The 26542-nt window shown below is 42.2% G+C and overlaps 1 protein-coding gene across 2 annotated transcripts in view; it reads left to right on the top strand.

The window, feature by feature from the left end:
• Window positions 1–3717: 3717 nt before the first annotated feature.
• DCAF7 (DDB1 and CUL4 associated factor 7) overlaps window positions 3718–26542 on the top strand; it is a 31924-nt gene continuing 9099 nt past the window's right edge. For both annotated transcript variants that reach the window (XR_199189.3, XM_004749201.3), the window contains exons 1-4: window positions 3718–4108; window positions 22790–22948; window positions 23692–23803; window positions 24145–24263. Coding sequence is in view for 1 of the 2 variants with exons in the window: in XM_004749201.3 (XP_004749258.1) it covers window positions 3971–4108; window positions 22790–22948; window positions 23692–23803; window positions 24145–24263 (528 nt within the window). In the remaining variant the exon portion in view is untranslated. The remainder of the gene's footprint in view (window positions 4109–22789; window positions 22949–23691; window positions 23804–24144; window positions 24264–26542) is intronic.

A 26542-nucleotide genomic window follows, 5' to 3' on the forward strand; every position in this document is an offset into this window, starting at 1 on the left:
GCTTTTAGCTAAGCTAGGGTAAAGGGAAACAGAGAGGGTCTGGCTTGGCCAACACATCTGTAGTGCTCACCTTGTGCCAGGCCCCCTGCTGACAGTTCTGTAGATACTGGTTCCCTAAGCCTCACTACAATCTAATAGGGTCAGTATTATTGGCCCCGTTTAAGAGATGAGGGATCAGAAGCAGTGAGAGGCTACAAAATTTACGCAAGCATGAAGGGGACCTCTGGGATGCTAGTACCTTCCTGCTTCCTGATCCAGGAGCTGTGATATAAGTGTATTTCAGATGGTGAAAATATGTGTACTTCTATGTGTAAATTATACTTCAATTTAAAAAAAAAGGAATAAAGGGGCGCCTGGGTGGCTCAGTGGGTTAAAGCCTCTGCCTTCAGCTCAGGTCATGATCCCAGGGTCCTGTGATCGAGCCCTGAGTCGGGCTCTCTGCTCAGCAGGGAGCCTGCTTCCCTTTCTCTCTCTCTCTCTCCGCCTGCCTCTCTGTCTACTTGTGATCTCTGCCTGTCAAATAAATAAATAAAATCTTTAAAAAAAAAAAAAAAGGAATCTTGGGACACGTGGGTAGCTCAGTTGGTTAAGAATCTGTCTTCAGCTCAGGTCATGATCTTGGGGTCCTGGGATCGAGACCCGTGTCAGGCTCTCTGCTCAGCGCAGAGTCTGCTTCTCCCTCTCCCTCTGCCTCTCCTGCTGCCCCTTCCTCTGCTTGTGCTCTCTCTCTCTCTCTCAAATAAATAGATAAAATCTTAAAAAAAAAAAAAAAGGAATCTTCCCTAACATTACAGGAAAAGGATGACATGATTTCAATCCAGGTCTGGGCTGAGAACATTGCAGTTAATCACTCCAGTGAAATGGAATTTTGTCCAAAAAGTACCTGGTTGCTAGCCCTCAGTCCTTTTTCAGAACTCCTTGAAAAAATTTTGAAAATGAATCTCTCCTACCACATACACATTTTTAATTTAACATTCATTTGAAGTATTTCACTGATGAGCTTAAATAATTGCAAGCATGTAATTTCCAGTGTATTGTGAATATTGATACTTTATAAATTGCCTCATTTACATCAATCCATTTAGACCCAAGTAGCATAGTGATTTCAAAACCAACAGAATTCTTTTTTTTTTTTTTTTTAAGTAGCATCCATGCCCAATGTGGGGCTTCAATTCATAACCCTAAGATCAAGAGTCACATGTCTGCCAACTGTGACAGCCAGGAACCCCTAACATAATTTATTTTCTTTTTTTAAACTTATTTTATTTAAATTCGGTTAGTTAACATATAGTGTAACATTAGGTTCAGATATAGAGTTCATTGATTCATCAGTTGCATATAACACCTGGTGTCTATTACATCACGTGCCCTCCTTAATGCCCATTACCGGATTACCCCACCCCCCACTCTTCTCCCTTGCAGTAACCTTCAGTTTGTTTCCTTTAGTTAAGAGTCTCTTATGGTTTGTCTCCCTCTCTGATTTCATCTTATTTTATTTTCCCCTCCTTTCCCCTATGATCTTCTGTTATGTTTCTTAAATTCCACATATGAGTGAAACCGTATAATTATCTTTCTCTGATTGACTTATTTTGCTTACCATAATACCCTCCAGTTACATCCATGTCATTGTAAATGGTAAGATATCATCCTTTTTCATCTCTGATTAATACTACATTGTGTGTATGTATGTGTATGTGTACATATATATATATATATATATATATATATATGTCACATCTTTTCTATAGCATTCATTTTAAAAAAACAAAAATAGGGGCACCTGGGTGACTCAGTTAGTTAGTGACTGCCTTTGGCTCAGGTCATGGTCTCAGGGTCCTGGGATCTAGCCCTATGTTGGGCTACCTGCTCAGCAGGTAATCTGTTTCTCCCTCTCCCTCTGCCCTTTCCCCCACTCACGCTCTCTTTCTTTCAAATAAATGAAGTCTTTTTAAAAATAAAAAATAAAAACACGAGAATAAGTTCTTCTTTAACATCATTCTTTTGTCTCTTTTCATAATTCCATTCTATTCCCACCACAGTTTATGCTACATGTAATTTATTTCCAGATTTAAGATCTAGTATTGATAACCTGATCATAACTGTTTGCAACAAATATATATATATATATATATATACATTTAAAAAAAAGATTTTATTTATTTATTTGACAGATCACAAGTAGGCAGGCAGGGGGTGGGGAGCAGGCTCCCTGTAAGCAGAGAGCCTGATGCAGGGTTCCATCCCAGGACCCTGAGATCATGACCTGAGCTGAAGGCAGAGGCTTAATCCACTGAGCCACGCAGGTGCCCCTATATATATAAATGTTAAAATTAAATTTTTGTTACCTTACCAAGCTTTAAGGATTATACTTATTAGTACAGAGTTATTCAAAACAACAGAAATCTATTTCAAATGTTTAAAAAATTATTTTTTAAAGTTTTAAAAAATTTTTATTTAAGTAATCTCTACACCCAAGGTGGGGCTTGAACTCAATGACCCCAACATCAAGAGATGGATGCTCTACCAACTGAGCCAGCCAGGAGCCCCAAATATATTTCAGAATTTTTTTTATAGAAATTACAATTTTATTGCAAATGCATGTATAAAGGAGGGTATTTTCCCCTCATAGCTCACGTGCAGATGAATATCACTTTTTTTTTTTAATCAGTGGCAAGGTTCAGCAACTTTTATATCTATTTTTCTTTATTTTTTAGAAAACTTGTTAAAATAAGTAAGCAGATAGAGCACTAAGGGGTTTGTTATACCCAGCAGTCACTTAACTCTTTTTGAGTTGCTCAAAGATCCACTATCTTTAAAACGATAATGATATCATCTAGCAATCCCATACGATTCTCCTTTAATTGTGCTGAAAGCAAAGCATAAGAAATCATTCAAATTATCAAGAGGTATTACCTAGATTCAGACCCTTCTCCATTTCAAACTGACGACACAGATAGGTTTAGGACTTGATTAGCTTTTGCCTTGGCCTCGTGAGCGCTGGAGGGGAAAGGATGGAATGAACGGGAACCGACAAAAATTTAGGGCCAAGCAAGTAGGGTCGCCCGCCGATTTAACTGAAAACCAATCCTGAAATTCCGAGCATTTCTAGAAATGCTGGAAGTGCGGGAAGTCCTGACTACAGGTGGGTCGGTCTGCAAAGGCGCGTCCATCGCCAGCCCTCGGGGGTTACTGGGAGACCAGCTCCCGGGTGTGCAGGGCTGTGAGCACCCGGAGGAAATTAAGGTGATTCCTACTTGGCTAGGGTCAGGCTGCCAAGCCGCAGGCCCCTGGGTAAGGCAGAATGTAAATTTCTACTGGAAAGCGTGGAGAAGCCTCTCAGAATGGCAGCTGCCGAGAAGTCAGAGCAGGTCACGTAGGCGCTTTCACTGTCAGAGACTTGGCCTAGAACTTAGAGGCCTGACGTGCTGCAGCTAGCTAACTAGCCTCTAGGCCACCCACGCCCCCATTCACCCGCACTGCGCCGTTATCTCTCTGACTGACATCTATGCCAGCCAATCACCTTTGCGGCTGAGAGAGCGCCTGCCCCCCTGAAGTTGGGCCGGGCAAGTCATTGGAATGACAAACATTTACGCCAATAGCGAAGGGCTTCAGAAGCTATGGGCGTACCAGCCAATGAGAAGAAGGAACCTTTCAAAACGACATGTCAGGCAGCCAACGGCCGGCGCCGCTACGGGGGGTCGCGTGGCTTCCGTTTCAAGAGGGCGGGGCGGGGCTTCAAACGGAAGGTGGCTGTTGTCCGAGCCGAAGCAGGTTTGAAACTGGGGGTCGGGCCCGGCAGTCGTTGTCTGTCGCCGCGGCCCCGCTTCCGGGCTAGGCCGTTCCTGCCCGCCCCCGCCCCGCCTCCCTTCGGACCCCTCAGTCTCAGGCCCCGGCTCCCCGCCTGACTCGCGCCCGGCCTGCAGCAGCTCGCTGTCGTCCCGGCCCGCACTGCGGCCCCGCCGCCACCACCATGTCCCTGCACGGCAAACGGAAGGAGATCTACAAGTATGAAGCGCCTTGGACGGTCTACGCCATGAACTGGAGCGTGCGGCCCGACAAGCGCTTTCGCCTGGCTCTGGGCAGCTTCGTGGAAGAATACAACAACAAGGTGGGCCGGGCAGGGGCTCGGAACCCAGCTGGCGGCGAGCGGGCCCCGGGAGCATCCTTTCCCGGCCGGAGCCCAGACCCCAGCACCCTGCTGCGGACTTGTCTTAGCGCTCCCGGAGCGGTTCCTCTGTGTCTGGCCCTGTGCAGAAGCTTTCGCACTCGTTGTCTCATTTAATCTTGGCAGCACTTCTGTGTAGTCAGGAGCGTAATTACCCCCATTTTACTTGTGGGGGAACTGAGGCTCCCTGTGTGACTTGCCCGGGTCAGACAGCTATTTAGTGGGGGGAGATGGCTCTCAAACTTGGCTTTTCACCCCAAAGCTACGCAGTTTATCACGCCAGTCGTCTCCCTTCCCGCCGCATTGCTTCAGCTGGGGGGCGGCCTGGGGAAGAGAGAGGGATGGCTATGAAGATGCTGGTGCCTCGGTGGTCATACACTTGTGGCTACACTAGGTTTCTGTTAGGGTTGTTGACTGTGCAGGCCTCCCCGCCTCCTCCCACCCCCGGGTACCCTTCATGGATCCCCCAGCCTGTCTGCCGGGAGTGTCACTGCTGTTGCTGCCTCACATCTGTCCTCTTAAAAGTGATCTCTTTTTGGAAATGTTGGTCTGTGACCGTGATCCTGCCACTGTTTCCTGAATAGAGAAGGATGACGCTTTCCTTATGTCTTCTTGGCTTCTTTCATGGTGCTACAGAAGTGTAACCTTAAGTAGTACGTTCTTCTGGACATTGACAATTTGAGGATCTTTCATAGAAGCACAGGCAGTAGGAAGCTTATAAGCTGACCTTGCAACATGAATTTACTTTTGAAAGTTGTTAAATATGTCAGTGGGAAGAATTTTCTTTTCTTTTATCCCTTAATCTCTTGCACTTACTGTACTAAGCACTGTGAGAATGATCAGAGCAACCTAGAGCCTTGGCTAGTGGTGTTTAAAGCCTTATACTCCTGCTTGACACCACGAACACCATGACCTAAGAAGAATGAAACTTTGGGGCCAGTGATAGGCATGGTGTGGGGGGAAGGGGTGGGGGCGCCGTGGGGGGTGGCCCGGCAGGAGCTGGGTGGAGTTTGGTTCTGTTTAGCACGCTGAATAACAGGTTAATCTTATTTCTGACTCACAGTTTCTTGTAGGAAAAGAGTTCTTTTTTACACCTAAAGGTCCTGTCAAAAAACATTTGTACATTGTGAGTTTGTTTACAGTGTTCCAGAAGCATTAGAGTCTAGGACTCAACTTTTCTGGAACCTCCCCGCCTTTTTTAAGATTTTATTTATTTATTTGAGAGAGAGTGAGAGAGAACCCATGTGCACGAGGTGGGGTGGAGGAGGGAGAGAGACAACCAGACTCCCTGCTCACCAGGGAGCTGGACACTGGCCTCCATCCCAGGACCCAGGGCTCATGACCTGAGCTGAGGGCAGAAGCTTAACTGACTGAGCCCCCCCAGGCGCCCCTCTGAAATTCCCTTTGAGAAATTGATGGAAGCGACGGACTCTGATTGCCCAGATATAACACACACAGTTTACACACAAATCCCAGGGACTACTTGATGATATTGAAGTCCACCCATTGTCCACAAAAAGAGTCCTGAGAGAGACATAGTTTTATTTTCTGTAATGGCTTCCTCTTCCGTACCTCTCATGGTAGTCTTCAGAATGGAATGGAATTCAAGGTCCTGATGTGGAAACTGTGTCTGTGTTAGTAAAATTGAGACTACTAGAACTATTATTTGAGAATATATGTTCTTTTTAAAAAGTAAAATATATTTTTCAAAGGGCTTGAGATTTTTTACGCAAATTGATGGACTTTTTGGGGGGGGTGGCAAGGTCTTCCAGAGTCAGTTTGGGTAAGCACTAGCAGCCCCATTTCTAAGAAAGGAAACTAAGCCAAAGTTAGGCTACTAGTGGAATCAGTGAAGTAACTGGGGTCAAACCTCACTTACAGGAACTCTACCCCAAAGTGTGTCCTTTCTCTTTTTTTTAATAAAGATTTTATTAGTCAGAGAGAGAGAGAGCACAAGTAGGCAGAGCGGCAGGTAGATGAGAGGGAGCTGGATATGGGGCTCAATCCCAGGATCCTGGGATCATGACCTGAGCCGAAGGCAGCCGCTTAACTGACTGAGCCACCCAGGCGCCCCAAAGTTTGTCCTTTCTTTTAGCAAGCTAATGGAACTCGTGTCAGGCACACAGGAAGTGTGGGTCTTAGTAGTGAAATGTAAATTAATAATCCTAGTAGTCAAACCATAAGCAGTTACTTCTATCTTAACTCACTTGCGTGATGTAGGCAACGCAGTATCTTAAAACTGTTTTTGTGCACCAACCTGTCTAGGTCAGAGTTCTTAATGTGTGTGTGTGTGTGTGTGTGTGTGTGTATGCATGCCATGGACACCTTTGGCAAGCTGAAGCCAATAGACCTCTTTTCATAATGACATTTTCTATTTTTTTTTTTAGATTTTTATTTATTTATTTGACAGAGATCACAAGTAGGCAGAGAGGCAGGCAGAGAGAGAGGGAGGAAGCAGGCTCCCCGCCAAGCAGAGAGCCCGATGAGGGGCTCCATCCCAGGACCCTGAGACCATGACCTGAGCCGAAGGCAGAGGCTTTAACCCACTGAGCCACCCAGGTGCCCCTATAATTACGTTTTCAAATGTGTAAAATACAAAAGAATATGAAGGAAATCTATTATATTGAATTATAGTTATCAAAAACATTTTTTTAAAAGTGGACCTATAGTTATATATAAATTTTTTAGAGGGTGAGGGAAGGGCAGAGGGAGAGAGAATCTCAAGCAGACTCCCTGCTGAGCTCAGAGCCCATCATGGGGTTCAAGCTCAGGATTCTGAGATCATGACCTGAGCTCAAACCAAGAGTTGGACACTTAACTGACTGAACCACCCAGGTGCCCCTATACTTTTAAATTAATTCATTAAGTTATACCATCCAGTGTAATTATTACTATAATTTTAAAGTAGTGATGAGGGTAAATAGCATTTTAAGATGGTTCGTTATAGTAATGTAATATGATAAAAATCTGATTTCTGTCAGTGACAGTCAAATATTGACATGGCTATAAGTAGCTGCCTTCCTTCTTAATGGAAGGAAGTGCTAAATTTCAGTCAAATGTTAGTGAAAATATGAATGTGCTTTTCCAATTCAAACTCATGGACCTCAAGTTAAGAAACTTTTATGTAAAGAATCTGTGCCTAGTGGGCTGATGAGCAGTAAATACCTCTTTAACACAGGGCCTTTTAGGCTCAGTTTTGGAAAAGACTTTTACCAAAGAGGTGCCAGACTTCACAGTTAAGAGGAATTTAAAAGTTACTGGTTTTTTTGGTTCTTTGTTTTCTGCTTGCTGTCGACAATAATTGCCAGCAGAGGGCAAAATAAATGGATGCAGCTTTTAACATTGGTGAAAAAGTCCAGAAGTGTTCATCTTTCTTACCCTGGAGACACCTACGTAAGAATACATGATAATAATTCCTAAAAGTTTCTATAGTAATGTAATCATGTTTTTCCTATAGTAAAATTACTTGTATTTGGAGAACAGAATTAAATTTATTTACAATTCAAGAACAACTTGACTTTCAAGTGTTCCACTTTCTGAATAAATTTGGGAATTGTTTCAGAGTAAAGAACTGGATTCCATCAACTACACCTAGAATAGTAAGTCCCATGATCGCTAATTGTGTTTCATCTTTTCTCCTTATGGTCTCCACTGGGAGAATAGCAGCACTGGTATTGAATGGTGGTTCTCTAAATCGTAGTGTGTATCTGACACTCCCCTGAGGGATTTGCACATTCCTGGGCTCCACCCCTGAAGTTAACAGATGCTCAGCTGATTAAGAAACAGGTGGTGCAGATGGTACTCTAAGAACATTACCCTGGGATTACCTTGACATCTGCTGACCAGAGGCAGAAATCCTATCTTTTTTTGCATTCGCATGCACCTGAGCATTGATTCTTCTCTTCCGTCCCATGCAAAAAGCTCTGTTACCAGATGCCCCTTTGACGTACTTTGTGTTAGTCCTGCCTCTTCCCGGTTTGTGCGGCCTTGTGCAAGTTAATGTCTGTGCCTCAGTTTCCTCATCTATAAAATGAGGGCAATAAGTAAGATTAAATGAGCTAATGTATATGTAATGGGTTTAGGGACTCTGCTCCAGACATACATGGTAAGCAGTTCAGAAATGTGGGCTATTATTATTTAATCATCTTTACTGTATCTGGATAATTGAAATATAATCAAGGAGAATTATATAGGTGTTATGTAAATGTGATTTGTATTTTCCAGAGAGGAATCATGACCCCAGAAAGCTACCTCAAAATGTCATTGTGTTCATTTCTCTGCCTTTTAAAGACCCAGAGGAAAAAAAAAATCCCTTGATTCCTTTCAAGTAAACCCATTTTTGTGGTCTAGAAGGTTCTTGTAGTCAGACTCCCAACTACTATAATGTACTAGTTTAAGGCCGTTTGCTCTTGTTCTACCTGACTCAGACACAGTAGCTGATACAAGAATGCTGGTATGTCTCCTGAGTTTGCAGGTGTTATTTGCCCTGTTTTAGGGCAAAAGATGAATAGCAGTTCCTGGGCTTCTGTTTCATTTAGTTGTGTGTTTCAGAGTTGGTTTTGAATAGAATTGGCAGAGTCGTAGGGATTTATTTTGCCCTAATATTTATCTAGCTGACCATCTTGCTTTAAGATTTAGCATCTAGAAAACACTACAAGGAGCTGAGGAGAGAAATATAGGTATACCTGATGCTTTTTGAAGAATATGGATAGTGAATCTGGGTAAGACCACCTTGTACTTGAAATATAAATGGGATGAATGCTTGCCTTTTCAGCTTGTGTTGATTTCTCTGAGATTTTAAAGCAGTTTATCTGTTTGGCACATCATGATTTTTGACTCTGGCATATAAATTTTGGCTTCTTAGTATTTGTGGCAGCCATTTAGGAATCCCTTCATTTAATTCAACAGATACATATGGGCACATATTTATGTTTTTGGGGCACGATGATGATACTTAGTAGCCTTCTGTAGCCTTTGTTAGCAGATGTGAAATTGACAACAGAAAAGACTAAGTGTTTTAGTACACCTAAGGCTTTGTGAGACTTGGAATTTTGCAGTGCTCCGTCAGTGCTCCGTCAGTCCCTGGCAAGATTGTCAGCAGGAGAATTTAAAATATAAAACTCTTCTGGTTTTAACTTCCTCCTTTCTTTCTTCTAGACAGTGAGAGTACTAATTCCTCCATGGGACCACTGGATAAAAGTGCTGCTGCTTTATTACTTTTTGTCCTAACCTGGTTCATACAGACTTAACGGAGGTGCTGTGATTTGAACAAGGACTGAGTCTCTCTTCTGTAGGTAGTCTGGCTTGCCTGAGGCCAGAATGGTTGATTGGTTAGTCTCTGAGCCAGGAGCCAAAGGGTAGTATGCCAGAATTCATCTCAAAGTTTGACAAGGCAGGACTTTTCTCTGCAGACATTGATCAATAATAATCAGTCAGGAACAGGCTTGAAGGAAGGACAAATGGAAAATATTAAGGAAAGCTGGTTTATTCTCTCAGGATTTTGCTTAGCTTATTTTGGTTATATTAACAGTCATAGAAAGTGTTCCACTGACTGGAGTGATATATTGCTTTGCATAACTTGGGGGCTTTAAAAAAAATTAAATATATACAGGGATGTCTGGGTGGTTCTGTTAATTGGTTGAGCATCTGCCTCTTGATATCAGCTCAGGTCTTGACCTGAGGGTTTTGAGATCTAGCCCCACATTGGGCTCCATGCTGCGTGTGGAGCCTACTTAGAAAAAAAAAAAAAAAAAAAAACAGAAAAGAAAAGAAGAAAGAATTTTATATGTACATACACGTGTGCTTTCATGTTCTAGTACTAGCAGTGTGTGTAATAAAGTAGAATACACAGGTTCCTCCCTCAAAGAGTGTCTAATAACAAGATAAATTTAAAATTTTTTTAAACCTAAGATGTGTGTAATTTAGATAGTAACTTATGTTGTTATTCATGAAAGCATTTGAAAGTGAAGATGTGGTCGTGTCTTAATAAATATTTTATATCGCATATAGCTTCTTTAAAGATTTATTTATTAGAGAGAGAGAGTGCGTGTGCGTGCATGTGTGGGGGCAGGGGCATAGAGAGAGAGAGAATCTCAAACAGACTCCACATGAAGCGTTGAGCCTGACACGAGGCTCTATCATGTGTATATCCCATGACCCTGAGACCATGACCTGAGCCGAAACCAAAATTGGATGCTCAACTGGCTGCATCACCCAGGCATCCTGCATATATGCATCCTAAGGCACATCTGACATAGTAATACCCACAGTTTTAAAAGAAGTAAAAATAATTTTTACAGCCTTTTCTTTTTAGGGGCATTTTTTTTTCACATATTGGGGTAAAGCATTGTGATGCAGTAGGTGCAGAAAGGCGGTGGAAGTGGGAGATAAAAGTTTGATAGGACAGGGAAGACATAGCGAAAAAGGGACAAGGGCATCCTAAATGTTGACAATAAGATGATGTTTAAAGTCGGATAGTTTTTCTTATGCTCCCAATGGGAACTGAGGAAGGACAGAAGGATAATGAAGATCCCATGCATATAGAAAAATGCTAAGAAAGGAGATCTTTGGCTTCAGATTTTAAACTCATACGGTTCTCCAGAATAGGATTTTGACAGGCAAAATCAGCAATTCTTTGTATGAGACAGTGAGAAGAGGGTGCACAGTCTGGCGGCAGGCACTTCTGCATTTGACACCTCGGATAAGAGGGGTGCTGAGCTATACTAGGAGACACATAGATGTGCCATCTTCTCTAGAAGCAGCAGATAAGGCAGGTTAGATGAGAAGTTGAATTGTAAGCAGTTTGACAGTTTATCATCCCGACTGGCTGGGGAAATGCAAAAGCTTTGTGTGGTTCTGTTAACTGGGAACATGGCACTGGCTTCTCCCACAGGGGCTTCCTAAAGAGCACATAGGAAGAACTTGCCCAAGCAGAAGGAACCAGCACAACAGCTATAGAAAGATACTATAGAAAAGAGGAATATATGGGAAACAAGTGGCAGGTAAAGTACCCACACTAGAAAAATGTTTGTTTGTTTGTTTTTTTACCTCATATGAAAATTAATGGCCAGTTCTGCCACCATAAATTCAAAGAACTTAAGGAAATAACTCAAAGCAGAGATACAGAAGATCAGGTAAAATAAGGCACAGTGGCAGGAGGAAATGGAGCAGCAGCAGGTAGAGCCCAGGAAAATAGTGGATGAGAAAACAAAAGTTACCACAGAATTAAAAGCCACATTGGAAAGAGAATAAAAACAAATACAAACTGCTGAAAACTTAGTGAAGGATAAAAAAGACAGGTTGAGAAAATGAAATGAAAATAAACAACGGACTGTAGTAGATGCAGAAAACGAAGAAGATATAACTTAGGTATAATTGGTGTCCCTGGAAAAAGAAGACCAAAGAAACGAAACACAAAAGCTCAATTACGTAATTAAAGACTTTATGGAAATAAAGGTTTGAAGAAATGAGCTTAAGCCATCTTTCAAGAAAAATGGACACAAAACCATTGACACTGAAAACTTTCCTAGGAAAATTACTCTATTTTAATCATGAAGAAAGAATCTTGGGCAGCCAGGCAAAACAGTTGAGTCCTCCTGAAGAGAAATTAGGCATACCACATTTGATGACAGCAGGTAATGGCGCAGTGTCTGCAAATGTGCAATTATTATAGATTGTGCCCCCTTAAATACCTGAGAATATGCTTAAGAATATATAAGATCTATGTTGAAAAAATAATGCACTTTTTAAAAAGATAACTCAATTTATAAAAATGGATCTCTATTAAGAAGACATTTTTTAAGGGAAGTCAGTTGATTAGGAAAAATTATTATACATCAAAACTTAAGGGAAAATGAGAAAACTGAGGCCCAGATATGATAAATGACTTGTCCAGAGTGATATAGATGGTAAAGGCAGGCCAGAATTGGAATACTGATTATTGCCAGAGCCTTAAAAATAAATGTATACAAATGTAAAAAAAAAAATTTTTTTTTTTATGAGGAAAAAGGATGTGTTGAAAAACAGAGGGGAACAGTTGCCCTACCAGAATAGAATAAATATACTGGAATTGGTATAGTTATACCCAGAGAGATTAGTGGAACCAATCTCTCTGCTTTGGAATGTTCCAAAGCAGATCTGAGTGTATATGGAAATGTAGTATGTGGTAAGATAGAACCTTACTTAATTCACTAGGAAAAAAGATAATAAATTTATGGCATAATTAGCTGTCCATTTGGCAGAAAAATTTAGAGCCTATTCATTCACTTTGTATATGAAAATCAATTCTAGATAAAATATTTAAGTGTTAAGTCTCACAAGCAATAATAAGAGAAAATGGACTAGGAAATTTGCGCTGAAGCAGTGGGGGTAAGCATAGGAGAAGGCAGTCTTAAAACCAGTCATTCAATCCAGAGTCAAACAAGGAAGAGATTGACAGAATATACTCCGTACAAATAAAACATTTCTTTGTGAAAAAATAATGCTGTGGACAAAGTCAAAAGACAAATGATAGGCCAGGGGAAATATTTTCAAAACATGACAGGTGAGTGTACTTAGTGTGATAGAAAAATGGGCAGAGTGGGATGCCTGGGTGGCTCATTTGGTTAAGTGTCTACGTTTGGCTCAGGTCATGATCCCATGGTTCTGGGATCAAGCCCCACATCAGGCTCTCTGCTTAGTGGGACGCCTGCTTCTCCTCCCTCTGCCTGCCTCTGCCTACTTGTGCACACTTTCTCTCTGTCAAATAAATGAATAAAATCTTAAAAAAAAAAAAAATGGACAGGGGCGCCTGGGTGGCTCAGTGGGTTAAAGCTTCTGCCTTCGGCTCTGGTCATGAACCCAGAGTCCTGGAATCGAACCCCACATCTTCCTCCTCTCTCTCTGCCTGCCTCTCTGCCTACTTGTGCTGTCAAATAAATAAATAAAATCTTAAAAAAAATCCTTTAAAAAAAAATGGACAGAGTATAAATAGCCTTTCAAAGTAATGAATGCAAACAAGTGCTCAATAAATAGGAAAAGTTGCTCAACCTCACAGGTAGTTAAGGGAAATGAGAATTGACCTTGTGACTTTTTTTCCTTTCAAATTTATAAAAATTAAGTTAACTGCTTCTAGTGTCGTTGGTAGTATGAGGAAATGAACACTTACATATGCCGGTAGGAGTCTGAATTACTACAGCCTATTTGGAAAGTAAATCAGCATCCCTTAAAATAAAAAATGCACATATTTTGGGGTGCCTGGCTGGCTCAGTTGGTAGAGTGTGTGACTCTTGATCTCAGTGTCATGAGTTCAGGTTCCACATTGGGCTTGGGTGTGGAGCCTACTTCAAATAAAAAAAAATAAAACAGGGCACCTGGATGGCTCAGTCATTAAGCATTTGCCTTTGGCTCAAGCCATGATCCTAGGGTTCTGGGATCGAGTTCCACATCAGGCTCTCTTTGGGAAGCCTGCTTCTTCCTCTCCTGCTCTCTCTGCCTGTGTTCCCTCTCTTGCTGTGTCTCTCTCTGTCAAATAAATAAAATAAAAAATAAGTTAATTAAAGCAAGTATTACTGCATTAAAATTAAAATATGCATACCTTCAAATACAGCAGTCTCATTCTTGAGATTGGCCTCCAGAAGTAAAGATAGTACATAAGCACATATGTACAAGTCATGCAAGTAGTGGCAAAAAAAAGGGAAACAAGGGGCGCCTGGGTGGCTCAGTGGGTTAAGCCGCTGCCTTCGGCTCAGGTCGTGATCTCAGGGTCCTGGGATCGAGTCCCACATCGGGCTCTCTGCTTAGCAGGGAACCTGCTTCCTCCTCTCTCCCTCTGCCTGCCTCTCTGCCTACTTGTGATCTCTCTCTGTCAAATAAATAAAATCTTTAAAAAAAAAAAAAAAGGGAAACAACATACATCATTAGGGGAGTTGTGGAGCCACATAATATGGCATATTTATTCTATGAAATATGCATCAATTAAAGAATGGTTTGGATCTATGTATTCACTTGAGGGATGTCCTTATTTTGTCAAATTAATGAAAAGATTCGTAACATTGGATATAGTATTCCATTTTTCTGAAAGTTAAGGGAAAACCCTATCCTCGTGTGTGTGTGTGTGTGTATATATAATATATATACATTATATTAATATATGTTATATATATTTGAGCATAAAGAAGCAACATAGCCTAAGTAATTGTGATATATTGGAGATGGGGTGGGAGAGAAATTTTGCACTTTTTTTTGTATACCTATACTTTGGTTTTATACACTGGCTATACATTTTATAATTCTTTTACAATCTAAAAAAGTTCATTTAAAGAATAAAATAAACCCAATTGACAGATCATTAAAAATAAATAAAAAAGAAAAATCGTTTAGTTAGAACTTGTAAGTCTGAGCAAGAAAATAATAGAAGATAATAATGGTAGGGGGTTTGGGTAGAATTTTGGTGCTTTCCCCTTGGGACCGTCATATATGAATAATAATAATAATAATAGCCAAGGGAGAAATCTATCCCCACTCTACTAATGAGTGAAAGGGCACCTCCAGTCTGATGCTACTCCCTGGTAAACTAAATTGGAGAAATGCAGATTAGCCTTAAAGCCTAAGTGAGACTTTCTGCTTTTCCATCTAATTTATGGGCAGACCCAGCCTGACCTCACCTATTCAGCTAAAGGTGGAGAGAAGCTGGGGCAAAGGATGCTCAGACCCATAGTGAGCAGGCTGGTTTGCCTCTCTAGGTAGGAGCAGGATGGGAAGGAGCAAGAGTGCAGGTGAGCCTGCCTATCGGAGCAGCAGTCCCCCTGGTGAGGCATGTCCATGTGCCTGGCTCAGGGCTTTGGTCATTTTAACAGTTGGAGCTAGTCAAGGGTAGGGATGCAAGAACAGAACTCCTCACCCTCGGTATTTCTTCCCATGGGGGACAGGACAGGAACAGAACCCCCCCCTTTTAAGATTGATTATTTATGTGAGAGGAGAGAGCGCAAGCAGGGACTGTGGAGGAGGGAAGGGGAAAAACAGACTCCCCACTGAGCAGGGAGCCCAATGTAGGGCTTGATCCCAGGACCCCAGGATCATGACCTGATCAGTTGGTTAAGCAGGCTTAACCAACTGAGTCACCCAGGTGCCCTAGAAACTCCCTTTCTTGTGGGCATAAGTGGACATATGGGGTAGGAAGTGAGGTGTAAAGATCAAGAGTGCTACTTAAGGCAAAACAAAGTGTCAAATTTTAATAGGAAATCTGAATAATTAAATTCCTAAAGGTTTGGGGCGCCTGGGTGGCTCAGTGGGTTAAGCCGCTGCCTTCGGCTCAGGTCGTGATCTCGGGGTCCTGAGATCAAGTCCCGCATCGGGGCTCTCTGCTCAGCAGGGAGCCTGCTTCCCCCGCCCTCTCTCTCTGCCTACTTGTGATTTCTCTCTGTCAAATAAATAAATAAAATCTTTTAAAAAATTCCTAAAGGTTTTTTGAAGAATTTGAAAATGTAACCAAGGATCTACTCCCAAAAAGGCACCACCTCAAGAGTCTTATGGGCAAATTTATCAAAGGCACAGTAACCATCTATAAATCCAATAAACCTGCCTTTACCATCTATATCAGTCTGGACAAGTCATTTATCATATCTGGGCCTCAGTTTTCTCATCTTCCCTTAAGCTTTGATATATAATAATTTTTCCTAATCAACTGACTTCCCTTAAAAAAATGTTTTCTTATAATTCCTATAAATCAAGAAGAAAAAGATGGACACGACTCAGTAGAATAAACTGGGCAAATGTTTTAAGTTAGTGTTTTTTAGCATAGTGGTGAAGAGCTTGGGCTATGGGATAGGATTATCTGTATTTAAAAGGCAGCTTCAGGGGAAACCTCAGTGGCTCAGTCGGTTGGGTACCCTACTTTTGATTTCGGTCAGGTCGTGGTCTCAGGATTCTGAGATTGATCCCCGAGTGGGGCTCTGCCCTCAGCTTGGAATCTGCTCCCTCTGCCTCTCCCCAAGTACGCACACATGCTCCCTCTGTCTCTCAAATAAAAAAATAAAATCTTTAAAAGGCAGCTTCATGATTGTGGACAGGTTACTTACTGTCTCTTTTATTCAATATCTTAGGAAAGTGGGAAGAAGAATAACACCTGGGTTGCTGCGAAGATGTTGAGAGGGTTAGAGGTAGTGCATGTACAGCAGTAAGCCCAGTGCTTGTCCTTGACCCGTCGTAAGCACCCACACAGTTAACTTGTTACTGTTAATCAGAAGCAGAAATAATAAACATGCTGAGCTTCAAGAGCAAAATTGTGAAATACCCTTTTTATCCATCAGATTAGCAAAAATGTAAAAGTTGTTTTTAGGTGTTTTTTTTTGGGGGGGGGTTGTTTGGTTGTTTTAGATCTTATTTCTTTGACAGAGACACAGTGAGAGAGGGAACACAAATAGGGGGAATGGGAAAGGGGGAAGCAGGCCTCCTACAGAGCAGGGAGCCCGAAGTGGGGTTGAGAGGGACCTAAGCCCTCTCCCAGGACCTAAGCCAAAGGCAGCACTTAATGACTGAGACACCCAGGCGCCCGCCCTATGTTCAGTGTTTTAAAAGTTATGGTGAAATTGGCACTCACACACTGTTCAAGAAAATGTAAATGGAAGCAACCTTTCAAAGGCCTTTGGGTCAAATCTATTAACTTTTTTTAAAGCATAAAACAGCACATATTATCTCATAGTTTTATGGAACATTTAAAATGTGATGCAACAGTTACACATCTAGCAATTTATCCAATAAAGCATTTGCATATGTGTACGCAGTATTGTTTATAATAGCAAAACAATGGGTTATAACCACGATAACTATGAATGGCTAATAAATTATGGTGTGCTTAACATGGCCTGCTGTAGAAGAATAAGGTAAACCTGAGAAGATCTTCCAGGATAAATTGTTAAGAGCAAGTTGCAGAATACATTTTGTGGTCCAAGCCTCTTTATGTTTTTTAAAACATCCCATCACATACATATGCATACAGATGCACAGAAGGCCATTTGGAAAGATACACATCCAGCTGGTTTGAAAATAAGTTGAATTGGGGGTGGAGTTAGTGGGAGACTTTATTCTCTGCTCTCTATTATGCAAATATTCGCAGATAACTTCCATTCTCTTTCATCATCACATTTTAAACATGTGAGTATCTGAACAAAAAATTGAATAACAGTGAGTTATAACGGAATAACAGTTGTTATTCCTCTGAATACTAGGTTGGCAACTTAGAGCAGAAGAGCTAAAGTCAGGTTAAGGATAAAACACAGGTCTGGGGGGCGCCTGGGTGGCTCAGCGAGTTAAAGCCTCTGCCTTCAGCTCAGATCATGATCCCGGGGTCCTGGGGTCGAACCCCACATCGGGCTCTCTGCTCAGTGCAGAGCCTGCTTTTCTCTCTCTCTCTGCCTGCCTCTCTGCCTACTTGTGTTCTCTGTCTGTCAAATAAATAAATAAAATCTTTAAAAAAAAAAAAAAAGGATAAAACATAGTCTGTGCAAACACATGAAGTCTTTGGGAAGATTTGGGATAGATGAAATCCCAGGCATTACCTACTTCTTCCCTGGGTTCGGTATTGTTGGTGCAGGAGGTTATCAGAAATATCTGGCTCAAAATCAGACCTCGCTGAATCAGGCATCCAGGGAGGTTCTTAAGAATATATTCCTCGGCCCTACTTGACACTTGTTGAGTCAGAATCTTGGGCTGGAGTTGGGGGCCCCAGCTCCAGGTAAATTTGATGGCCAAATTTGGAGACTACCAGTGGTCTCTGTAGTATAAGCAGAAGTAAGACAGGTCCTGTTTTTAAGGCATTTCCCAAGTGAAATAGCAGAAGACAGCAATCTAAGTACTTTGATTTGGCAGTATGGGGTTACTCACCAAATGGATGGTACAGATCAGTGGGAAAGAGCACTGTACCAGGAAGACTGCAAGTAGTTTATGAAGAAGGTGAGACATAGTAGTAATATTAAAAGCTCATACTCTGGGTATGAGTATATACTAGCCTAAGCAAAGAGTGTTGCCAAGAACTCTTAGGTAACTGTGAATGTCTTCACTTTACAGATGGGAAAACCAATTTAGCAAAGTTAAGTAACATTCCTACAGCTAGCAAGTGGTAAGGAAAGGGCCCTGGTTTCTGATGCCACTGTGCTGTATTAAAATCGGGTGGGATTTAGGTCTATGGAAAGGAAGTAGGAGGGTTTTGCAAGCATAGAGGGCCGTGTAAGGAAAGGAACCTGAAAAAGATGAGAAGCAGTGACTAGATAAATAAGATGGAGATAGAAGAGGCTAGGGCTGGGGGTGGAGAGCCTTGAATATCTGCTTAAGAGGATCCAAGTGGCAAATGCTTGTGGGATCTGACATTTCAAGGTTGAGGGGAGATCTCTGATGACTTGAAAGGTAGTAGAAGGAAGTGTAGTCTCATGGTGTTCTCTGCATGGTTAGGGAGATTTTGCCTCTTGCACTCGGTGCCATATCCCTAGCACTTAGAACAGTGTTTGGCACCTAGTAGCTACTCATTAAGATTCATCGAATAAGTATATGTATGAAATATCTGGCTCAAAATCTATATGAGAGACTTATTCTTTACTCTGCCCAAAGAGCCCACAAATTTAACTTCTCATCTGTTTTCTCCTTCCTCCCCCAGGAGGATTGATGCAAATTTTCAGAGTTTTTCTTGAATCTTCCTTCTTTATGCATTATTTTCTGGAAAATTCTGAATTCTCAAAGAACTGTTCATTTGGTCAAAAATTCCTCTTTTGGCCACCTGTGCTTGTCCCTTGCCATTCTCACTATCACCATAGGCCCTTAACCTTTTCCAGTTCTCCTGTGGGTCTCTGGGCTGAGCCTCTTGCCTGGCAGACAGTCCTGCCCAGCATTACCAGGCCTCATAGTCTTACTTCCAAGGCCTAATAGCCCTCCTGCCACCTTCTCAGACACCTTCACAGGGGAAAGCCCACCTAGGTTCTCAGTTTGCTTTCAGGACTCTGCAGCCTGCCCCAGGCACACCTTCCCAGCCCTGTCTGCACTGTTCTCTCAGATAGTTCCTCTCAAACAGATTTTCATGCTGCCACCAGCTAGGTCATTTAGTTTGTCGCCTTAGTACATTGATTTGTTCCTTCTCTCCCATCTGCCTGGGGTGCCGTCTCTTTCTTCTCTGCCTCCCCAGAACCTTTCCATGCACTTTTGAAGACTGCTCAAGTCCTACCTACTTTTCCTTTGAATTATTGCTTTCTTCTAAACTATTGCCAGTTATCTATGTTATAAATAAGCAGCTTATCATGTATTACCTGTGAGATCACTTTTATTGCTATCTTAGGGCATTGTTACTGTGTTTTAGGACAGTGGGTTTTTTTCTCCTTTGACATCTTCATACATCACCTCCCCTAACACATTATATTTTTTGATCTTTGAAAGCCTGTAGATGTTCCATAAAAATGAATATTTAGACTTAGTCATTATGAAGTTTTTAAAAAGACATGGATGGCAAGATCTATAAATGTACATAGAAAAATCCCTAGGAATCTACCCAAAAAAGGCTATTAAAACTAATAACTGATTTGCCAAAGATACAGGATTCAAGATTAATGTACAAAAGTCAGTTCCATATAGTGCCAATAAACAATTGGAAATAGCATTTTTAAAACAATTTCATTTATAATAGCATAAAAAGCACTTAGGAATAAAGTTAATAAAAAAAAATGGAAGACTGGTACATTAAGAACTCCAAAGCACTGCTGAAAGAAATTAAAACCTAAATAAATGGGGAAATAGGCTGTTTTGGGGCTAGACAACTCATTATTATTAAGAGATCAGTTTTCCAAACTGATTTATAGGTGCAACACAATCCCAAGCCAAATCTTAGCAGGCTTTTTGTAGAATTTAGCAATCTGGTTCTAAAATGTACACAGAAAAGCAAATGTATGGAATAGCTAAATCAGTCTGAAAACAAAACAGTTGAAGAACTTACACCATCTGATTTCAGGACTTCACTGGAAAGCTGCTATAATCAAGACAGTGTGGTGCTGGTAAATAGATAGGCTTATAGATCAATAGGTCAGAATAGAGAGTTCAGAAATAGATACACAAATACGTGGTCAATTGATTTTCAACAAAGTGGCCAAAGTAATTCAAAGGAGAAAGGATAGTTTTTAATCAAATGGTGCTGGGACAGTCAGACATTCATATATTAAAAAAGCGAACCTTAATTCATACTTCACAGCGTACAAAGCAATTAACATGAAATGTAAATGTAAAGCCTAAAAGCTATAAAACTTTTAGAAGAAAACATAAAAAATGTTTGGCCTGCAGTAGGGCAAAGATTTCCTAGCAAGGACACAAAAACCTTTAGTTTAAAAAAAAGAAAAGAAAAAAAAAAGAAAAGAAAAAGCAATGCTAAAAAGACATCCTCAAAATTTATAATTTCTGTTCTTTGGGGCATCTGGCTGGCTCAGGCTGTAGAGCATACATGACTCTTAATCTCCGGCTTGTGAATTTGAGCCCCACATTGGGTGTAGAGATTACTTAAATAAATAAAACTTTTAAAAATAAATAAAATTTCTGTTCTTCAAAAAACACTGAAAGAAAATGGTGGAACAGTTGCAGACTCTGGAAACATGGTTGCAAAACACAACTGGGGCTTATATCCAGAATATGCAAAGAACTCTCAGAAGTCAGTAAATAAGAAAAAAACCTGGTAAATGATGAAGTGAAACTATTCTGTGTGATTCTGTAATGGTGGATACATGTAGTAATCTACAGATCATACAACACCAAGGGCGAACTCTATAAACTATAGACTTTGGGTGATTATCAAGGTAGGTTCATCAGTTGAATAAATGCACCATTTTGGTGCAGGTGCTTTGATAGTGGAGGTGGTGGGTAAGTGTAGGGGCAGGAGGTACATGGGAACACTACTCTCTGCCCAATTTTTCTGAGTCTAAAAAAGCCAAGTCTTTTTTTTTTTTTTTTAAAGGACAAAATACCTGAACAGGCTTCAGTGGAGAATAAGCATATGAAAAGATACACAGTATCATTAGTGAGAAAATGCAATTTAATATATTGCTATACACCTGTTAGAATGATTTTTTTTTTTTTTTTTTTTTTTTTTTAAAGCTGGCAACACCAAGCGTTGACCAGGGATGTGGAGGGTGTGGACCTCTCCTATGGTAGAGGAGTGGAATATAGTGGGAATGCAGGACACAGCCACTTCAAAAAACAGTTGGCCGTTTGTCTTTTAATCAAGTTAAACCTACATTTACAACATGCCCCAGCAGTTCTACTCTCAGTTGTCTACCCAAGAGAAATGAAAGCTTGTCCAAGAAAAACTTAATGCATAAGCATTCATAGCAATATCTATAATGGCCCCAAACTAGAAATAACCTAAAAATTCACCAGCTAGTAAATGGATACATAAATTATAGTGTTTCTGCATAATGCAGTGTTTTCAGCAATGAAAGGGAAGGTGCTACTGATACACCGAGTAATGTGGATGAATCTCAGGAGCTTTGTGCTGGAAGTAGCCGTCCCAGGACTCATGACCATATTATTTCCTTTGTATGGTGTTACAGAAAGGCTGGAACTACAGATCAGTGGTTGCTTGGGGCTACGGGTAAGGGGTTAACTGCACAGGAACCCAAGAGAACTTTTGGGGGTAATAGAAATGTTCGGCATCTTAATTACCATGGGGGGTTTCCCAAGTGTGTACCTTTGTGCATGTACACATTCTGTGTCGTTGAACTGTACACTTAAATGACTTCTACTGCATGCAGCTGTACCTAAATAAAATTGTTTAAAAAAAAAAGAAGAAGCAGGAAGACAGTGGTATCTGAGACTGAAGTTAGGCAGCAGTACTAGGAATTCTGTTTCTCTGCGGTCCAGTTGGTGCTTGTCCACTTACTATGGGTCTTTACCAAAAATTCCCCCATTTCATCTTCCAGTCAGTGGACATCAATAAACAACTGTATACCGAGTGGCATTTCTCACTGAGCCGGACTGAGTTTGACAAAAAAGAATGGAAGTTAATATTGGTCCAAATCAACTCTTAAGAAAACGTGGCTGGAAACCAGGGAATTTTGCCGTCAGTGGCAACCACTTTTTTAAAAAAAATATTTTATTTATTTATTCGAGAGAGAGAGAGATCACAAGTAGGCAGAGAGGCAGGCCGGCGCGGGGAGCAGGCTCCCCACTGAACAGAGAGCCCAACGTGGGGCTCGATCCCAGGACCATGACCTGAGCCAAAGGCGGAGGCTTAACCCACTGAGCCACCCAAGCACCCCAGTGACAACCACTTTTTTGCCACTTACAGTGGGTTTGGGTTCTTTCTGGGGAGGAAGGTGGAGGGAGGGGCAGAAGGAGAGGAAGAGAGAATCTTAAGTGGGCTCCGGGTCCAGCTCAGAGCCTGATGCAGGGACTCAGTCTCACAACCCTGACTGAGATTATGACCTGAGCTGAAATCCAGAGTTGGACCCTTAACCAACTGAGCCACCCAGGTGCTTGCTTTCTTGAAGGCTCCTTTGACACATGCTTTTGTGTTAAGTACAGGACTAGGTGAGGCGTTGGGAAGTAGGGGGAAGGATCTGAGGTATTCGATACTGCTCCGGAAACACAAATGTTTCTCCATGGCTCACTTTGGTTGTGTTACAGGTCCAGCTTGTTGGTTTAGATGAAGAGAGTTCGGAGTTTATTTGCAGAAACACTTTTGACCATCCGTACCCCACGACAAAGCTCATGTGGATCCCCGACACAAAAGGCGTCTATCCAGACCTACTGGCGACAAGTGGCGACTATCTTCGTGTGTGGAGGGTGAGCAGGTGTTCAGTCAGCGGCCAGACTGATGGGCTTTCTCCATGTTAGCTGCCACTAAGCAGCGTGGAGTTGCAGAACTGACTGGGGTTGGAGGCAGCAAGTGTCCCTGTAGCCCAGGAGAAGCAAATGGGAGTGATTCTGGAATGACCTTTATTGGTTCAGCAGATTCCCCAGTAAATCTAGCCGGGATTCCTTGAAGTCCTGCTGTGGTCAGGCTACAGTCAGCCCTGGAAACTTGAGAGGCTCAGCAAACCTGGTGAAATGAAGAGAACCTTCTGCGGGTGGGGTGGCGGGGGGGAATGCTTGAGGCTTTTACTCTGTCTATAGCCAAGATATTTTTGAGTAATTTAAAAACAAAATACCAGGTCATTGATTCTAGTTGAGTGTGTGAGTGGACCGTGGAACCTCACCTCCTCTATCGGCTGAATGCGTCTGCAGCAGCGTCTCTTCTGGCCCGGAGTAGTGCCAGGCAGGGAGCAGAGGTTCCAGGTCAGGCAAGGTGAGGAGACCACTCCTCTAGGAATGTCTCGGGGTGAGAATTGGGAAAAACAAAGCGGGACAGAGGAGAAAGCTTGGAAAGAAGTAGCATTTGGAGGAGTTCTTCTGGATTTTATTACTCTAGGATAATAATGTTTTTCTCCTGTGTCTTCTGTTTAATAATATATTTCTAAACAGAGCTTTTAAAGGTTTTCTGTGAAAATAAAAGACTGGCTGATTTTTAAAAATTGTTGTTCCTTCAGGTTGGTGAAACAGAAACCCGGCTGGAATGTTTGCTAAACAATAACAAGAACTCAGATTTCTGTGCTCCTCTAACTTCCTTTGACTGGAATGAGGTGGATCCCTATCTGTTAGGTAAGGGGGCAAGGGGGTGCGTAGTCCTTTTTGAAGAAGCAGAGATGCATTTCCTCAGATAAAACGCTGGGCCTGCGGTCCATGGATCAGCCTAAAACGGGCCAGGGGGACAGAGGCCAAATATGGAATGTAGTAATTAATTCCTCATATGAGCTTCCCTATGTGTATATCTTGTCTCTGCAGTTAGCGGAGTCTGAGGTCCTAGGGTAGGGATTGAATACTTGACTCTTGTTGCCTAGTAAGTATCTGAGGCATGTCGTCTCCTGGGTTACACAGAGCAGTAGACACAAGGAGGGAAGCCTCACTCCTGTCAGCCACTGACTTGCACTGGTTGTTTTCAGGTACCTCCAGCATTGATACGACTTGTACCATCTGGGGGCTGGAGACAGGGCAGGTGTTGGGGCGAGTGAATCTTGTGTCTGGTCATGTGAAGACCCAACTGATCGCGCATGACAAGGAGGTAATGATGCTGTTCCTCTGCTTTCCTCAGCTGTTTTCTGTGCCTTCAGTTCGAGGTCAGACCACCCTCTCACTGTTGTGCAAAGTATGTGGAAAATCATAATGCCAATGTCTTGTTGAAATTGAAAATGGTAATATGTCAAAATAACGAAAAACAACAATGTTGTAAACTAACGTGGTTTTTTGGCTGATACAAGCAACCTAATCGACATATATAGTTTTTGTGCCAGAGATTGCTGTTTTGTAATAATGAACTCTCTTAGTGGACCTGATGGGATTGAAAAACAACACTTGCCTTGAAATATATTTACTTTTTGGAGGGGAGGGAAGTGGGGGAAACCAGGAAGAGGGAAAATTTTTTGGCAGACAAATCTAAATCATCATTTCTTCTCTCAACTTGTTTTATGAAATTCTAGTATGTTCCTTAATACTTTCAATACAATCTGGAATGGAGTATGGTTTATTTTCATGGTGGTGGTTCTCCTGTGTTTGTTGGAAAAGCCGAGGAGAGCTATTTGTGATTGTGTTTTGATCAAAGCATTCTTCTGAGGAGAGCTTTTGGAAACTGGTTATAAATTTTTTTTCTCCCAGAGCCACTTCATGTTTCTTGTACTCTGATTTCCTGTGGGTCATGTTTCTTTTTCTTTTCTCCCTTACCCTGCTCGGCAAGGAGTATTAGTACAGATAAAAGGAACGCCTTGACCTCAGGTCAGACACTTGAGGTCCTCAGAATGGGAAAATGGTGACCAGGTTATCACTCTTAGAAAGGGATTGGTCTTTGGCTTTCTGTGCTCCTCAGGGTATGCTCTGTTACAAGATTGCTCAACTTAGCTGCTGCTAAGCCAAGGGGCAAAGGAAGAGTTTGTCTGACAGAGAGGACCAATAAGGAACTTCTGGAAACCCTCTTGACATCAAGTGGAACAGGTTGCTACATTTTAGTTCTGTGACAACCTCGTCTGCTCTTCTCTGTTGTCAGGGTCCAACCCAGAAGACTGCAACTACTCTAAATATTTAAACTTGGGATTTAACCTAGGGCATTGCTCACACAGATGATGGTGAAGCTGGGAAGCCACACTGGCAACGGTGAGGTCATGTGGAGAGTAGGAGCAGGAAGCTGCTGCTGCCTGTAGGCCAGAGGGGCAAAGGGAGGAGACAGGGTTCCTGGAGCCCAGGGGCTGGGTCTCCCCAGCAAAAGCTACAACCACAGAGGGGACACAGCCATTGGCAAAGACACTTGAGGGTACAGAGAGAGGGAATGAGAAATACCTTAGCTTCTCCCTAGGGCAAGGGCCAGGGATGGATCTTAATGGCAGATGGGCCCTGGGCCAGCACCCTGGCCTTGAAGCAATAGCCCTGGGAGGGTGGCTCTCAGAGACACAGTGACACCTGCTAGACCTTTGCTCTTCCTCAGTCCATGTCTCTGGCAAAGTGGAGACTTGTTTGGAGGCTCTTCCTTGTTGCTGCCTGCCAGAGGGCTGCGTGTGGAGGAGGGAAATGTATACCCAGGAGTTGTCACCTTCCCTTGGTTTAGGAGGAAATGCCCAGATGGAGCACAGAGGAAGGGGCTGAGAGAGCTTGACAAACTCAGCCACATTGCCTGTGGCATCTAAGCACTTAGCAGTGCAGCGATGGTGTCCCTGTCCCTGGGAGTTCTTGGCAGCCAGCCCGTGGGCAACACATCTTGTAAATATACCCACGCCCTACCATGGCTGGACGGTGCTGGACGGAGCTGTGATCTGTCAGGCCTCTTTGTGATGACTGGCCCAGTTCGCTTTTGAACCACTCTTAGTTCCAACCATAGAAAGAGAAGCGTGATTTCATAGTCAGCCAGAGGAAAAGGAATTTATGAGGTCACATAAAAATAGATGTTCCTTTGGCAATGTCCCTTAGTAGGCAGAACCTCAAGAAGGCTAGAGTCCCAGTATTTAGTGAGAGATGCCACTTGTGTCTCCTCAGAAGTCAGCTGTCGCTATGTTTGACCCCAGGAGATCCTTGGCACTAGTTTTTCAGTTTTTCTCTCTCTTGCTCTGGCTCTGGCTTTGTCTGTCTCTCTTCATCCCTTTCTTTCTCTGAAGCTCTTTGTTGCCCTCTGCCTCTGTTTTCTCATAGATATTAGTGTGCAGTGTTTGCAGGAGGTAATAAATGCAGAAAACAATGATTCAAAACCTAAATTGACTTACTTCTGAATACAAACCAACTGGGAGAAGAAATAAAGCATGTCCTAGGACAAGAGAGTGATCCCGAACCTCCCTGTGAAGACAGGAACCCCTGAGTGTCCCA

This window comes from Mustela putorius, unplaced genomic scaffold, assembly GCF_011764305.1.
Source record: "Mustela putorius furo isolate JIRA1106 unplaced genomic scaffold, ASM1176430v1.1 tig00000487_pilon_pilon_pilon, whole genome shotgun sequence".
Lineage (NCBI taxonomy): Eukaryota > Metazoa > Chordata > Mammalia > Carnivora > Mustelidae > Mustela > Mustela putorius.